Genomic DNA, 18,069 nt, shown 5'->3' with positions numbered 1-18,069 from the left:
ACAGATTTTGTCTTTATTCGTGAGGTGGCTGCTCACATGCAATAGACAGCCCGCGAAATGCCTTCTGCGGCGGTCCCTAGCAAACTATTTAAAAGTTCATCTTTCAAGAACGTTAATGTTAAATTTGGGAAGGAGATGATCTCACTTTTACAATATTCACCCTTTTTTGGGAAATGATATATGCAACCTTATATTTTGAAAATGATATATTCACCCATTTTTCTTCCTCGGGCCACCCGGTTGTAGTGTGAAGGGAAGGGAAGATATACTAACACAAGAGGGGGTTGGGGGTCGTCTGGCTGGCTGATTAATGTAACTCCTAATTCTGTCCTACTAGCATGGATCTCACTAATAATGACACTCCTATTTTAATAAATACCTTTCCATTGAGAAATCTCTGCTTAGCTTGCCTCGATAGGCATTAAAATTCTAGATAGATGGGGTAAAGAAATATTGCACTTAAAACTCAAAAACTAGTAGCTCATCATTCCAACCAGCAACAAAATGAAATAGCTTCTGAGAACTACAGAAGCAGTTTCCCCTGTAAAACTACATTCCTTAAAATACATGTACATAGTAAAAACTCGATATTTACCAAGCATTGTGAAAGCTGAAACGGTACAGAGAGCTGGCAAACATTATACCTCATTGAAGGCTCAAACCGAGTGCCGCAAATTTCTTCTGCAAATCGATATCTCCAACATTGGTGGCATGCAGCTGGGAAAATCACAGTAACCAATTACATGTGAGAATATATATATTTGCAATATTTTGTCCTCTTTTTATATTTGCAAAGAAAGCTCATATCTGCAAGACTGGCACCCCTTCTTTTGGCACTAACACTCTTCTCTTGAGGAATCTAGTTGGTAGAAAATGATTGGAGATTTTAAGAACGTAGACTGCTGTATTCAGAAATTATTTGCTGGTTGGGACAATGAGTTTCTGGTTTTGGGATGTTGAGTTCCTTAGCATTGTAAGGTGTAAGTTCAAATCCCAAACAAATATATAAATCCATCAACCATAGAGACGACCCCCATCTTATCTACAACTCTGAAGCCCAAATGGAGCAAAAGAGAGAACCTCTGCAGATTGATGAGAAATTGAGAGTGCATGTATATATTTTTCATGGAGTCATTTAAGCGTTTATTCCCAAAAATCTCCACCCAAGTTTCCTATATAACTATATCTTTTAGATTCCTAAAAATCCATTTTCATACTTACCAGTTGTTACCTGAACAATAAACTTGAATACGCATGTTACGAAGGCAAGATTAAGAGAAACGAGACAAAAAATAATAATAGATCGGACTCCACCTAAACCTTTAAAAAAAAAACTTACCAATGGCTGAGCACGGTACAAAAATCCAGTAATCTTGCAACCCGTCTCACAAGTATAAGGAGTTGGCAAACATTATACCTCGCCGGAGGCTCTCACTACCTGCAGCAAACTTGTTCTCCAAATCAACCTCTCCCACAGCATGAGCAGCAGCACGCAACTGGGAAAGCCATAGCGACCAGGTTAAATGTCAAGATAAATTACATACATATAGATACATAAATATATGCATTTTACAGTCTCTTTTCTACTCTTATCACTAACGAAAACAATGGCAGAGAAATACAGATTCAGCGTGCAACAATAAAATCTCAAAGTTACTTTCTCTAAAGGGGGTTTCAAAATTCAAAGTCTATCGAAGGGGTTTTCAAGTCTCTCAAAGGGGGTGGGAAATCTGACAGTTAAGAACAGCTAGGAACCCATTGTTTATCTAGTTTATTATCATGTGTAAATGTTTCTCAGCAGTCTGAGTTTATGCGTTCCATAGAAGACCGCGTGTTGATGGAAAATGGCTTTAGTATTAAATGCCCTTATTTGAAATAGATACCCTTGGGTGCTATTCATTACATCTATTACATATAGGAGCTAGAAAAAGGAACCTCTTGTGAATATGAAATGAAGAGAGAGAGAGAGAGAGAGAAGAGAGAAGGTACTCCCTGGAGTAGATAACTTATCTACTCCCTATCTTAAAATAACAGTTGGGGCCACATTTTTTGGGTGATCCCAAGCATTAATTTGATGGGCCCTCGCATAGATAGGGTGTGCCCAAAAAATCAGCTAGATAGGATCATCCTAACCTTATGAACTGTGGAGGCAAAAAAATGGACAGATTTGTGCAAGTTTATATACATCCATTTTTGCCTCCACAATTCATAGGGTTAGGATGATCATATCGAGCTGATTTTTTGGGCACACCCTATCTATGTGAGGGCCCATCAAATGAATGCTTTGGATCACCCAAACAATGTGGCTCTAAGCCCCTAACTGTTATTATATAATTACCTGGTTCAAAAATTCATCCAGCCTTCTTGCAAGACGTATAACGCTCCCCTCAAAAATATCAGTCATTTCAATAACCTCCGCGAAAGTTGCCCCCTGGGAAAAAGGTTTTACTTAGTAAATCTGGAAACTAAGATCAAGAACAGTTTTGTTTATGCAAATGACAATGAAGTTCCAACAGTAAAAGTCAGAGCAAGACAGACATATGTATGCAAATGACAATGAAGTTCCAACAGTAAAAGTCAGAGCAAGACAGACATATGCATCCATGTCATATATCTAAATAATCTGTTCCCTAATAAAGTTTTGAGGCTCATAACAACTTCTATAATCAAATTAAACATAACATTAAACGGGTAGAAGGAAAAATTGTCCAAGACAAAAAAGATATATAAAATTAAAATCCACTGCTTCCACTGATGTATAATTTGGCGTGATCAAACTAGTACATGTTTAGGCATGATGTGATACCTACCAAGGCTATTTGGTGGTGTATGTCTCATGTTTAAAAAATCACATACACATGCAACACGTTTCTAGTTAAGGAGACCGACTAAGCAGAGCAGACAGTCATCATCGAGATTAATGTTAACAATCAATTTTTGGGGCCCACGCGGAGATATGCATGTGTCAAGGTACGGTGCATCATGAAAGCTCAAATGGCACTGGCCAGCATGAAATAAATGAAAAGGTGGTTGATGATCTCACCCACCTTGAGAAATAAGGCACAATGATAAATATGATCATCCTACGGCTCCATAGGAAATCCATTGTGAGGATAAAGCTACTCCTTTAGATTTTCGTGGGTATGGTTATAAATACGTATATGATATTCTGCTCAACTTAACTCAACTCAACTAAGCCTTTTTTTTTTTTGATGGGTGACTCAACTAAGCCATTGACCCAAACTAGTTGGGGTCGGCTAATGAATCCTTTAGAAAATTTTCATGATAAATATGTATATGATATTAAGGAATAAAATTTTACAATTGCTTTAATTGGGTTGATGCCTCTTTCCCCGTAGGGTGTGAAACCCTACTCCATGTATGATGCTTGGAAACCTGGTGTGATTCCAGGTAAGCCATCTTTTCTCTACTTTCTGCCCCCAACCACCCAAACAATCTTTTTTTTTTTCCTTTTTTTGTTTCTTTGGTTCTTACGACCTGCTACCTACGAATATCACCTTCTCCTTCAACCTCTCAACTGCACTTAGCCCTCACCCCATTCCTACGAGCACCACCAGCCCCCTTCGCTTGTTGACGTTCTTTTACCCTTTCGCACAGCCATAGTGTTCCATTAGAACCCATCTCCTAGGACTGCCCAAAAAATCCCGTCCTTACTATCGAACAACCAAGAAACCATCTAAATCCTATTGCCCTCTTAACCCACAACCAGTTCTTCATACATCTGAGACCTATGATCCTCGGTTCCCCCATCTGAAACCATGCAGCCACCTTCCCCTTACCTTAAAGCCTGTTTCACAGCCTGAATCTAAACAATTTTCCCAATGGGAACTTTCTCAAGTTCAAGAGCCAACTTGAACCCAGAGCACCTCACTTTCCCATCATGAATACCATTCATTACCCCAACTGTGACAACATAAACCCGCGCAGTCCATCTCTGCGAACTGTCCAGGCATTAAACCCTGCAACCAGTCACCTCTAGCCAATTAGAACACATTATCGAACCAATATAAATTTTTGAAACTTTTTTATTTAAACTAGCAACCTTTCTACTACCCTATAACCTTTTACAGTCCATCCTCCTTGACTGAAAATCATCCCAAACCCCATCCTTGAACCCAACAGTCCTTGTACGTATCTAATTTACCCTGAAATCCAAGGGCAACAGCCATGGAGCAAATTTGTTGGCCAATTCTCCAGTTAAGAGCAGCACTCAAAGAGATACACTTATTGTGGGGCCATCTCTGCCCCTTTGTAATTATTATACATTCTTCTCATTCCTTTTTTTTTAATGGTTCATCCTTCTCATTCTTAATAAATTTTTATTTTGCCTTTTAGGAAAAAGACAAAAAAGATGAATCAGAGCAACAATGCTATGATATAAATTTAAGATGTACCCTGCTTTATGTACATGATTATATCATGATGCATATATTTCATTAGTAAAGCTTGAACTAATTAAGATAAAATGAATGTAGCCAACAAAAATGTGAACAGTTCTAGGATAAACGTGTCAAAACCAAGTTTGGAGAAATGAGCAAGGTAAAGGCTACACTAACCCTTGACCAACAATAAATGACATCCATCAAGTATGGCTTAGCAGTTTCTTCCACATACTCATCCACATTTATCTCCAACTTGCATTCACGCTGTATCTGCATTTCACATGTAGAACCAATTTACAAATTGGAACTTTTTTTCCATAAGCAAATTATTAGAAATGAATAAAGTGCCGCGTGAAAAAAGTTGGCTAACCTCTGCAATTCTTCTCGCAGTGTCTTGAAGATGTTGTAATGGTTTTGCAAGCTCAAGCCTCAAATTTATATGCTCATGTGATTTATCTCCAGGAACAAAGCAGCTTGCAAGAGCAGTGACTTGATGATGATCAAGATCATTAAACGTACCTAATCAATCACTTAATTAGATTTTGTTTTAACACAGTTGATAATAAACAAAACATTCGACATTTAAAGTAAATCACCATTGAACATCAGCTCAGTAACAAGGAGTTCATCACCAGTGTCTATGAAGCATGCAGCCCTTCCCTTTAACTGGACAACACCATCAGAATCAATATGGCCAAGCCTCTTTAAAACACGTGCACGATTTTTCAATTCATCACGAAATTTTTGAAGCTGCACAAATAAAATAAGCAATTAAACCTCTAAAAGTATGGAAACAGTTAACAGTGTAATTTCTACCAAATCACATGGCATCAGCGACGTAGCCTGTGTCTACAAACCTTAATTTGTATCTTAAGAAGTCCAATCAGTATTATATGCAAATCTCTTTTAATAAAATAAAATAAATAAAAAATAAAACTAGAGAGAATCAGTAACGATAAAAACCTCAAGCATAATTACAGGAAAAAAAACCATGGGGAAGCTAAAAGGCATAATAGATGTCGGTTAGTAGTGACAACGACTATATCAGAAAGTAAAGTCAAAACCGACATTTTGTGTGTTTTTTTTTTTGTGTGTGTGTGTGTGTGTGTGTGTGTGTGTGTGTGTGTGTATTCGTGACCAGTGAATTTGAATATTGTACTTTGTAGTGAAGTGTGTCATATAAAATGTAACAGGCTTCGTGCTAAGCATTCAACAAAAATCGTAATACCTGAGAGTCCCGCATCTTTGATTTGAGCTGTTGAATTTCATGATTCAGCTCCGCTTTCCTTTGGAAACATTTGAATTGTTGCTCATTTTGGAAGGACTATAACAACGTAAAATGGAATACATAAAATAAGTGCACAATTTTTTATATAATATGTTGAGAAATCATGAATTAGAGAGATATATAAGAATAACAAATGATGCAAACCTTATGTAGTGGATGAGCAAATAATTTCTGCTCAAGTTCCTCAATTTGATTGACCAACTCAACAAACTCTGGGTCTTCAATCCCCATATCCTGTCAAAAAGGGGAAATTATAAGAAAAATTCTAAATTAGAATATTCTAAATTAACTCTATCAACCACCTCACTCCAATAGAGGATGGGAATAGACAAAGGCATCTTTTCTTCATGCAATCGTGCTACAATACTAAAGTCTAACAAGACTGTCCTAGTAACTGGGCAACATAGAAGTCATGTTTGTGTTCTTTAGTTGGTGAAAACCAAATCTATAATTGAATACTCTACAATTAACAAAAAAATTGTGGAGACCAATGGAATATAAATGATTCAGCTTATTCTCTGTGTACTAAGCTCATTTCATTATTTTGAGGCTTTAAATTATTCATTTCGCTTTATATAAAAGCTTTTAATCAAAATTTGCTGTAACCTAAAACAATACACGAATTGAAAAGCAACCACGAATTGGTGACAATTAATTCATACATAATATGTACATGGATTTCGGCATGAAATGCATAATCTTGTTCACACATAATAATTGGTGGCTCTTATTTCATATCTGCAAAAGAAAACTAGAGGATACCTTTACAGGATTTAGTTTTGGAAGACCTTGGGGGAAACGTGTTCCCAGCTCCTGTACAGCCAGGAGTATGCTTTGCCGTGCTTCTGCTGGTCGGAGGTCAGAAGGAATAGATACTCTTATAGTGCTAAGAGCACAAATTAAAGGCAGCTGAACAGGAACCTACGGCAGATCAAAAACATGAATTTTCTATCAGTCGCTCCATAGATCCATAGTACTTAAAACTATATATTTGAACTTGAACTGCCTTTCTGATAAGAAATATGGACTGACCCTGTTAAATTTGTTGTTTTCAATTAACATCAACTCACCACATGCATTTCACCCTTTTCCCCTGGACGGGGTGGGCATGGCTTTGGGCGAGAACCATTCTCACTTAAACCAGGACAGCAATGAAGCAAGGTGTCCACTATATAACCACTGCTGCGCACAGAAGCCAACGCAGAAGGCAAAGTGCCCGATGCTGCTGAGGGCTTTTTCACCACATTAACTACCACCCCCCAACCCCAATCAGTTCCGCCATCCCGTACCTTAACCTGTGATTACTTGAAAGCATTACTTTTACTTAGAACTGAAAAGAGCAACAGGATCAGAAGCACCAGTTTAAGAAAGCAATCGAGAAGCTCAGATAAGTGTAGCATACAAACATGAACAAAACTAACATTAAAAGGCAGAGTAATATACAGAGAATATTAGATTTGGTAAACTATCTCTTCCCAAAAGAAAAGCAACAATTATACTTTTGCTGATAACATCATAGAATATCAAAAGGACTACTATACATACCAGCCTACCGGGTAGAAGAAAATACAGAACCCTTTCAGGTCTGGTAATTTCTGACATCATCCGCTTCTCAAGTTGGGCGATATCGAGTCTCAGTTTATGATATTCGGCAACTTCAACCTATGTATACAACAAAACACACAGAAGCTCAATATGCAATTTAAATATTCAGCAAGATCAAAGGGGCAAAACTCACCTCCCCTGAGGCATCAAGCATGGCGGCTTCCTTTTCAAGCTTAGAAACCTTGTTACCAATGTCCGGTAATGCCTAAACAGAGTAAAACAAGTTAATGTCAATTTCCAATATTCCATAGTAGATGAGAAGTTGCTACCAAACAATTCGAGAAAAGGGTCAAACAAAAACCTTCTCATACTGGAACTGGTGAAAAGAATTCCTGATGACGTGTTCAGCAGTAAACTGACCCTCAGCACGGCTCATTAAATTCAAAATTGTGTAATAACTCAATCTAAAAGTACTGACTAAAGGAGCAGGTTTACCAAAAACCATGTCCTTGAGAGTATTCATCTCCATCTGAAAGCAAAATAAAAGAGGATTCATTCGTTTATATGTAGAAATGCATAATCAAACAATTCCACGAGCAAGATAATCTTTGAAGATACAGATAAATCAACTGCAAGTTGCCATCAATTATTTTCATGGAAAATTCAGTACAAAATTCAAGATACGTGAAGATGGCATGCAAAAGAATAACATAATGGAAGAATAGAGTGTATTAAATGCTTGTTTTAGCCATTCCCCAAAAAAATCAAATGTTTTTTTTACTGGTTACTAGCTAGTAAAAGAAGTGTAATATGACAATGAAGAAAGCAGGCAATAACAAGTGATTGGAAAAAAAGAAAATGAGCTTATCACCTAAAACATAATTACATATAGCATAGCCCAAGATTAAGAGATTTTCATAAGCAAGCCAAGTTATTGTGTTTTCTGATGCCAGCCTGCTGCAACCCAAAACAAATAACAGTTGTATCCTTCCTGTCAACATAGAAATTTGGACTACAAACAATAAAAAAGGCGACCCAGTGCACGAGGCTCCAGCCCCCTGCCATTGCGGGGTCTGGGGAGGGCTAGATGTACACAGCCTTACGCCTGCTTTGCAGAGAGGCTGTTTCCGTGACTCGGACAATAATTACAGGAAAAGATTATTATAACCCCATTAGAAGGAAGTACCATAGTTATAAATTTCGTTTCGTTTCGTCCGAAATGGACGAAACATTTCGTTTTCGGAACGAAATCTGCAAAATTTCGTTTCGTCCGAAATTTCGGTCAATTTTGGTCATTTCGTTCGAAATTGACCGAAATTCGAGATTTCGGACGAAATGGACGAAATTTTGAATTTCGTCCGAAATTCAAAATAACGGCTAGTTTGACTGGATTTTGCAGAATTTACGACAATGCCCCTGGAACGGCTCTTTTTGGTTTTTGACCATTTTAACCTCAAAATGTGACCGTTTATAGCTGTTGGGAAGGGTATTTTAGTCATTTTTAAATGCACAATCAATTAAAAACTCTATAAATAGCCTTTTCCCTATCTTCTTATCCTCCACCTTCACATAAGTGATTTTCTTTCTTTCTCTCCTTCTTTCTCTACTTTCACTTACAAGTTACATTATATATTCTACTAAATTTCCTACAAGTCTACCCTCTTCTTCATCTCAATCCAAGTCTATTTTGGAGCAAAGGGAAGGCAATCAAGGCCTACATTCAACTTACCACTACAAGAAGTCAAGAACTATTTCCAAAGGCTTATTTCAAGTGAGTGAAGGCTAATTTTTTCTTCTTCTCTTCAACTCAAGTTCAACCTCAAGGTTCTCTTTATTTATTTCCATTTCTTTTCTTTTATTTCTTACTTCATTTGTCCCCTTCTACTTCATTTTTTTTGTAATTTGTTTCAATTTTCTAATTTTCTTTCTTCCAATTCATTTTTCCCCTTCTTCTACTTCATTTCAGAATGAGTGGGTCGGGCTCGGGACCTTCTGCAGGAGCATCCTCTATTGGTTCGGCACCCGCTAGATCGGATGACCCGGCATGGGCTTACGGTACATTGGTTCCGGGTCAAAAAAAAAAAAAAAAGTAACTTGCATATTCTGTGGCAAAGTCATATCGGGTGGAGGTATAACCCGCTTGAAAGAACATTTAGCGGCTGTTCCTGGTGAAGTAGCATCATGCAAAAAAGTGACTGAAGATGTAAAATATCGAATGGAACAACTTTTAGATGCAAAGAGAAAAGAAAGGGCTAGGATGAGCCTATCCAGAGCAGAGGTTGGAGATTTTTATGGCACACCAGATGAAGAAGAAGAGCGGGATGAGGAAGATATTGGCACACAATTGCCTCAAGTCCCTCAACGAAGAGGTAAGGAAGTTCTTGTAGAACCGAGTGGTACAAAAAGGAAGAAGGGAATCACAGGAGGGATCAGGAATTTCTTTGTAGCACGAACAACCCCTGGAGCCCAGCCAAGCATTAAAAGTGCTTTGGCTACTAAAGAAACAATGGATAGAGCAGACACGGCGGTCGGCATGCTTTGCTACGATGCCAATCTCCCTTTCAAAGTTGCCAATTCACCTTTCTGGCAACCTATGTTTGATGCTGTGAATGACGTGGGTTCGGGTTATAAGGCACCTACTTATCATGCTTTAAGGGGTCCCATTTTGAAGAATACAGTGGATGAGGTAAACAACTACTTGGAGGAGATTAAAATGTCATGGAGATACACTGGCTGTAGCATTATGGCAGATGGATGGACAGACACCAAACAACGTTCCCTAATCAATTTTTTGGTGTACTGTCCTAAAGGAGTCATATTCCTCAAATCCGTTGATGCATCTGGCATAGTGAAGAATGCCGATGAATTATACAATATCTTTGCAAAGATTGTCGGAGAGGTGAATCAGGAATATGTGGTGCAATTTGTAACTGACAGTGAGCCAAGTTACAAAGCTGCTGGGAAAAGACTAGAAGCCGCGTTTGGTACATCCTTCTGGACTCCGTGCGAAGCTCATTGCTTAGATCTCATCTTGGAGCATCTGTGCAAACCGACTGTATTTCCTCACATAGCAACCACAATTGAGAGGGCTCGAACGATTACAAAGTTTATCTACAACCATGGAAGCCTCTTGAATTTGATGAGGAAGAAGTTCACAGGTGGGAAGGAGTTGTGCCGCCCTGCTGCAACCAGATTTGCTACAAATTTCATAAGCATACAAAGTCTGGTGTTGAATCGGAAAGCACTTCAGCAGATGTTTGTATCTGATGAGTATAGTACTAGTAGGTTTGTCCAACACCCACTGAGTGAAGGGGTAGTTAGTACTGTGTTGGATAAATCTTTTTTGGACCAATGCAAGTACATTCTAAACATCAGCGAGCCTTTAGTGAGAGTGTTGCACTTGGTAGATCAGCAGGACAAACCGGCGATGGGTTACCTATATGAGGCCATGGATAAGGCCAAAGAGAACATCAAGGAGAGGTTGAAGAAAAAATCATATTACAATCCCATCTAGAGGATCATCGACCAAAGATGGGATAGGCAACTCCACAGTCCCCTCCATGCAGGAGGATATTTTCTTAACCCTGCTCTCTTTTTCACTCCTACCTTCTCTAAGCACAGTGAAGTAACCAGAGGCTTGTTGGCATGCATCACTCGACTGGTACCTGATGAAGGTACACAAGACCTCATCACCAATCAGATTGAGGATTATCGAGAGGCTAAGGGTATGTTTGGAATGAAGCTTGCAATCCGCAACCGAACGAAGTTGGGACCAGATATATTTGAGTTTTTTGTTTAATTAAGTATAATTCATTTTAACTTTCAGTTTCTCAACAAATAATGCTTTACTATTTGTTACTTTACAGTTGCATGGTGGAATCAATTCGGAGGTGACGTGGAAGAATTACAGACCTTTGCGATCAGAATCCTCAGTCAGACCTGCAGTGCGACTGGGTGTGAAAGGAATTGGAGCACCTTCGAACACATTCACTCTGCAAAGAGAAATAGGTTGGAGCACCAGATATTAGATGACTTGGTGTTTGTCCATTACAATCTTAAGTTTCTAAAAAGGTATACAACGTAATATAATGTTTTCAACTCTCACTTCATCACTTTAAGCTTTTAAGTTTAACCTTTGACATTAAACTTAATGTTTTCCTTTTCAGGGACTTGTTGAGGAAATCATCTACCACTAGTAACCCTTTGAGCATAGGCCATCTGGATGTCATGATGGATTGGGTTGCAGAAGAAGAAGATGTCATATTCACGCCGGAAGACATTGGGTGGGAAAATCTTGAAGCACCTACTGCTGTGGTCGGGGCCGGGAACGACGACGACGACTTTCTCATGCCTCTTGAAGAAGATGTCCCTACTGGTGGTCCAGGTGGTGATCACAGCGGCGACGACGAAGAAGACATTGAGTATGATCATCCGGGTTATGATGACTGAGAGTTGTTGCTACTAGCTATTGTCTATGTTTCACTTTCATGTATCTTTTTTTTTATGTTTTTCTATGTATCAGACTATCAGTTGGACTTGTGCAAGACTTTATGTGTTTAAGTAATGAATATGCCTTTTGGGACACATATTTTGGACTATTTATTAGTTTTTCATCTTTTTCTATTGATTTTTTATTTTTTTGTTTTTCTCATATTTTTTAATATATTTTTTGTGTGAACGAAAAGTTTCGACCGAAATGCACCGAAATGACCTAAATCCCACCGAAATTCCGTTTCGGTGGCCAAAACGAAATGGCGACCGAAACGGAATTTACAACTATGGAAGGAACTGTCCCCAAGTCTTTCAATAGCGATACAGCAAACCAGAATAAGAACTGGGAACATGCTTTTTGGTTTTGGAGCATGAAAAGAGGAGCTTTGGTTACCCAACACTGTGATGGATTAACCTTCATATGGAATTCTGTAAACACTGTACACTAGCTGAAATAAATAGATACCACTGAGAGAAAATGTGAGGATAATATGAAATGATAAAAGCTGAAAGCATGAACAAGTTCTATTTAAAAATACGTTTCTGTTTATCTGCTCATAAATTACATTATTTATGCCCAACTAGGAATTCTTTAATACAAAGTATCGAGCACTAATGTACCTGCTCATCAATCATTATGATACAAATGCCGCGTTCATCTTTGCCACGCCGCCCAGCTCTTCCACTCATCTACACGTAATAAATTTAGGAAAACATCTTTTAGCAACCAAGGAATACGCATGAGAATAAGATATGAGAAATATTGACCCTAGTGCGGTTCTAGAAATCTTCACTTACCTGGATATATTCTCCAGAGCTAATGTAACGATGACTGTCACCATCAAATTTCTTAACAGATGCAAAAACAACAGTTTTTGCTGGCATATTTAAGCCCATAGCAAACTTCCCCATTACATACAAGAGCACAGAAAACAAAATTGAATATGTCACTTGATTTTGAATAATATAATATGGGAAAAGAACAAAGCTGACCACTTGAAAGCGGACAGGTAATTGATGATCATCTTACTGTTTCTGTAGCAAAAAGGGCCTTTATGAGGCCTTCTTGGAAAAGAAGCTCCACTAATTCCTTAATTATTGGCAGAAGGCCTGAATGATGCACAGCAATGCCTCGTTTTAGAAGTGGCAGCATTAATTCAATAGCAGGTAAAGTTCTGTCCTCTTCATTCAAGCATACTATTGCATTCCTAAAAACGTGTTCCACAATATCCTTCTCGTCTTTGGTATTAAAGTCGAGCTTGGTCATGGACATAGCATGCTGTTCACACTCTCTTCTACTGAAGCTGAAAATGATAACCGGTTGAAATTTCCGTTCCATAATCATCTGAAATACGAAACATGTTAACAAATCAACACTTGAACAAAAATAATCGACAGAAATGTTTTTACTACGAGATTGCCAGGAGCCCGGAATGAGAAGAAGAGTGACCAAACATAATGTAAATGATACAGTCAGTTACTGGCAAGAAATCCTAGTTGGCAAATATGGAAATTAAAAAATATTATATGCTATTTTTCTTCATCGGTAACAATAATTAGAGTGATGAATAAAAAAATGAATGCAAGGTGAGATTATAAAAGGTGTGAAAGAACAAGGGCATATAATAACCAGCAGGAAAAGTAGAAAAATGGTTGAAAAAAAGAACCCATTGAGGAACCTGATATGTAAAATGCTTGAAAAGAAATGTTTTTACTTTTTGCTTTAAAAACTAATTGTTTGATACTCAAAGCAAATAAACAGGAAAACAATAGCCGAGATAATAAATGATCGTTGAGGTTAGGTCATCCATAATTTTTTTAATGGCAATTGTATTAAAATAAAAAAGGAGGACAGAGAAAGTCTCAATACAACATAAAGCCACAACAACAATTACAGGAACAAGTAAACAAGAATAAAAGGATGAGAAAAAAACAAGGGTGGAAGCCAAAAGTTGATATCATATCATGACAACTCAGGATCAAGCACCCCTCTGTACATCGCTATTGGCGGATCGCCAGACATGCCTGACCTCAATGTCATGACCCTCGATCAAGTCATGGATACACCTCGGTCACGTCTGCAACTCTCCACAGGTAAGTGGATCCTGCTTTTAGTCATCTAACAACATTGAGGGAATCGCCCTCGATGATGAGGTGATCAAGCAAGAACTGGTTCAAAAGACGTATGCCCAAATGAAGGGGCTGAAATCCACTTCGTTGGAATCTATCTCGTTGATGGGCCCCAAGAAGGCCCGCCTATTCACTCTCGATGAGGACCTTAGAAGACCTTCGACTCTAGTTGGACCCGAATTCCCAAGGCTCAAGCCGCCAAAGTTCAACTAAAGATATCCCGAAGGAGATCCCACCTGGATAGTGGCGCTCCTGCCCATCACTGCTCAACAAAATATCATCCCAATATAAGGAAGTCACCAGATAGTGTCTAAACAAAGGGAGGCAATTGGCCCAAATGACCACTACTGCAAGAACTTGCCTTTGGACATTGTGCCTACTACTAGATACTCCTTTAAAGACTCCTTTATTCCTTTCCTTCCAGATGAACCAGATTACAGCAGCAAGAGTGAGGTTTCGGAGTATTTACCGCTAGATGGCTGGGGGGAAATATCACGCCTCAAAAGAATGAATTGTCTGACCCAAAAAAACTCAATCAGCCCCAAAAAGATTAAAAACAAAGCTTCAAATCGCACTAGTGAACCTACAATGAATAAGAAGATGGCCAGCAAACTTCACATCAGCAGTGCACAGGGCATTGTGATTAACTGTGATTTTCTTTCTATTATGGAGATGATCGACGTTAAGAATCATTTTAAGACAACCTATCGAACAAAAAAGCATTAAATTTTGAAGGGGCCATGGAATTCCAAACTTTCCTAGAGGGGGATGGGCTAGCATGACTGATCAGAAGGTTGTAAAAAAAGCAAACAGAGAAAATCCCAGATGGGTCTTCTTTCCAAATTCTCTGATCCATACAAAGTCTTCTTATATTGACCAGCGTTTTAAAACGCAGATGCCGGTCAGACCGCGGCCAAAGCAAACCCTAGTTGACTTGGCATGACATGGTCGACTGGCTCGGTTAAACCGGCCGAGTAGTCGGTTGACACAGTCATAACTCAGGAGAGTCAACATGAGTTTTGATTGATTTTGTAGGACATAACGCGGACTTGGACAAGAATGCAGCCGCTACCTATCAAAAAAAAGAAAAGAATGCAGCCGCAGTAAAAGGGAGTCGATTCGGGGGAGTCTACGATGACATGGAGGAGTTTTTAAACTATTATATAGACTGCATTAATTCTGATAATTAGAGTAACCACCAAATCCACCTCCCAATCGAAAAAATTCCTCTGAAACCTCTCAATCCATTCTACTCTCTTGTTGATTCTCCTAAAGGAGTCAGCCACACTGGCATCTTTAACTGGGGTCATCCTATAAAGCTCGGGGAAGTACACAATCAAGGGATAGCCACCACACTATTAATCCTTCCAAAACCTTATTTGCTTCCCATTGCCCACTATTAAACCGAATCTCCTCAGGAAAAATGGAACAGATCATTCTGATATTTCTCCAGACCAAGTTCATCCATAATTTTACAAGAAACATTTCTGAAAGCATATTTTACTTTTAAGGAACAAGAGAATCACAACCAGTCACAAAAACCTCACTGTTATTAATTAAAATTACAAGATTTGCTTTTGCTTTCCAAAGTGATATGATACAAAGACATCCATATTAAAATAGGAATTAAGCTACAAGGTTGTAACTTCAGAACATATCATCAGTCTATGTGCAAGCAATCGCCGCCAAAATCTACTGATGATTTACCTATCATATGACATGATGGGAGCAAACAACGACAAGATGCATGAAAGGAACCATTACAAGTGAAAAATCAATTAGTGCTATTGATGAGGAAAAAAGTATGTCTGTGCCTGAAGAACAGGATTTACCCATGTTAGTCAAGTCTGTGGTTCCAGAAAAAACCATAAGGGCACTTTAAGTATTGCCTGCTTTTTCAAAATTGAAAGCATGGCAAGACAAAAACTATGAGCATTGAATCAATTGATTAAACACAATTTTAGTGCACAGCCATGGGAATAATGATGGTTAGTGTGAAACAACCAATTATTCCAAAAGCTTAAGCTGTTGGAAAAGGCGTTTCACACGTGGCCCCTCTTTTTAAGGTTGGCCTACATGTGGCACATGTAGCCCCTCTTTTGGGTTGGCCATTAGATGTGGATTTTTAACATCAAGGAGTTTTGAGCCCAGGCAATTTGCTCTAAAACCATGTGAAACAACCAATTACTCCAAAAGCTTAAGCTGTTGGACAAGGCGTTATTTAATCTTTCATACTTTAACTGTTAGAATGAAGAACACCAACTATAATAGGATGGCTCAGAGTAAGCAATTGCTTCTGAGAGATACAGTCAATGAAATAATATGGAAAACATCCATAAAATAAGATTTGATACCTTAACAATCTTGAAAGTATAAGAACTCGGGGGAGCGGACCCACGATTTGCAATCCTCCCATTTGCTTTTGCTTTAGCATCCTTCTCCTTCTTCTGATTCGCAAACGTATCCTGTAGCTTCATAAAATTATCCTCCTTAAACTGCTCATTCTCATCCACAACAAGATACATCCCTGAACCACCAATAGGGAACACATAATGTTGGAGTGGAGTAGGACGAAAATCCGTGTACACCACATGACAAGGCTGTTTATGCAAATTACATATCCATTCAGCAAATTCCGTGGCATTCGCCATTGTTGCCGACAAAAACACCATTTTAATCTCTGGGGGCAAAAATATAATACTTTCCTCCCAAACGACCCCGCGTTCTCGATCCTTCATATAGTGAATTTCATCAAAGATGACCCAAGCAACCTCTTTTAAAACCTCAGACCCTCTATAAAGCATTCCTCTAAGAATCTCAGTAGTCATAACCAAACAACTTGCATTGGGCGATATAGTAACATCACCCGTCATTAACCCAACATCTGAAAACTCCTGACTAAGCTCTCTATACTTCTGATTACTCAAAGCTTTCAAAGGGGATGTGTAAATAACCCTCTGCTTGTCTCTAAAAGACATAGCAATGGCGTATTCGGCCACGGCGGTTTTGCCTGCCGACGTGTGTGCCGATACCAAAACCGACTCGTGGCGTTCAAGGCAGGATATGGATATTTGTTGAAATGGGTCGAGTTTGAAAGGATATTTTTTGGCCATTTCTCCATTGTAAATAGGGTTTGACAGGGTTCCATGGATTGATTCGTCTTCTGAAGGTGTGTAATCTTTGGGGACTGCCACTTCGTGGACACATGTACGCGCAAGACTTCGTCGTTTTGACGATGATTCGGGTTTCTGGGGTTCTTCAGATGGTTGGGGTTTAATTTCTGGAGTTTCTGGTTCTGGGGATTTTCGTTTTCCTAGGGTTGGGGATTCTTCCATTTTTTACGAGATATTTTACGGGTGAAGGAGGAATGCAGGTGGAGTTTCTTTGATCTAGTTTTTGGAATCGATTGTATTGAGCTCTGCTAGGGTTTCTGAGCGGCTAAAAAAACGTTTACGAGGAACAACTACGACAGTATGTTAGGTTTTTTTTTTTTTTATGCGATTTCAGGTGGGCTTTTATGAAGATGAGTGAAGGGAGAGACGATTTGTAGGGTTTTGAAGATTTTGCTTACCTGAAATGGCAAAAGTTGGCGGGTGAAGACTGCTGAGATTTGCGGAAGAGAGACAGAAAATAAACCCTAGGCCTCGTACGAGAAATGGTGGCGCCGAGGGGCTAGATTTTCATTTTTGTTTTTTAATTATCATTATTACAGTTATGTCCTGAAACTTGCCATGTTTGGCAACCGAATTTTCTTTCCATGGAAAGTTTATCAAGGGGTGAGAAAGGGCTAGAAACTCGGGTCGGGTTGGGTCAGGGTTGAGGCTTAGCCCAACCCAAGATAACATTCTCTCAACCCTAGCCCAACCCAAGTCTCGGGTTGAGGATGGTCAACCCTAATCCAACCCGCCTCCAAATCAGGTCGGGTTCGGGTTCATCTAGGGTCAAATAGAAAAATACAAGGAAAAACAATATAATCTAAAAAAATTATGAGAAAATTAGAGGATGGAGGTCGGGGCCTCAACCCTAACCCAACCCAAAATTAAATTGGGTTGGCTTTTCCCAACCCCAGCCCAGCCCAGCCCAGCCTGAGAAAATGCCAACCCAACCCGAGCCAAACTGGGTTGAACCCATCGGTTTCGGGTTGAGCCCAACCCAAGTTGCACCCGTAGTTGAGATAGCATGGCTAGGAAGAATGCACATCCAGCCAAAAAA

At 39.0% G+C, this 18,069-nt stretch overlaps 1 protein-coding gene across 1 annotated transcript; it reads right to left on the bottom strand.

Annotated features, from left to right (window-relative positions):
• Positions 1–366: 366 nt before the first annotated feature.
• Positions 367–17,536, bottom strand: LOC143849730 (DExH-box ATP-dependent RNA helicase DExH10-like). The gene is made up of 17 exons (XM_077358895.1): positions 16,212–17,536; positions 12,758–13,072; positions 12,526–12,630; positions 12,349–12,417; positions 7,598–7,765; positions 7,430–7,501; positions 7,237–7,353; positions 6,762–6,986; positions 6,454–6,612; positions 5,836–5,925; positions 5,632–5,727; positions 5,000–5,153; positions 4,774–4,922; positions 4,578–4,673; positions 2,339–2,431; positions 1,340–1,496; positions 367–717 (listed from the first exon to the last, which is right to left on the bottom strand). Exons 1-16 carry the CDS (start codon positions 17,190–17,192, stop codon positions 1,386–1,388), a joined length of 3,000 nt encoding a protein of 999 aa, XP_077215010.1. The 5' UTR covers positions 17,193–17,536; the 3' UTR covers positions 367–717; positions 1,340–1,385.
• Positions 17,537–18,069: the final 533 nt, after the last annotated feature.

The sequence above is a fragment of the Tasmannia lanceolata genome, unplaced genomic scaffold, assembly GCF_043159265.1.
Source record: "Tasmannia lanceolata isolate RefF3 unplaced genomic scaffold, GAP_Taslan_0.1 ptg000018l, whole genome shotgun sequence".
Lineage (NCBI taxonomy): Eukaryota > Viridiplantae > Streptophyta > Magnoliopsida > Canellales > Winteraceae > Tasmannia > Tasmannia lanceolata.
The sequence above is the reverse complement of the archived record's forward strand: the minus strand, read 5'-3'. Positions and strand labels throughout refer to the sequence as shown.

What these genes read in the sequence shown, in the direction of transcription:
- LOC143849730 (XM_077358895.1), bottom strand. Translation starts at nt 17,192, where the DNA reads ATGGAAGAATCCCCAACCCTAGGAAAACGAAAATCCCCAGAACCAGAA. An exon ending in GCTCTGGAGAATATATCCAG is followed by an intron (nt 12,418 to 12,525) that starts GTAAGTGAAGAT and finishes TATTACGTGTAG; the next exon opens with ATGAGTGGAAGAGCTGGGCG. An exon ending in TTCTTCTACCCGGTAGGCTG is followed by an intron (nt 6,987 to 7,236) that starts GTATGTATAGTA and finishes AAGTAATCACAG; the next exon opens with GTTAAGGTACGGGATGGCGG.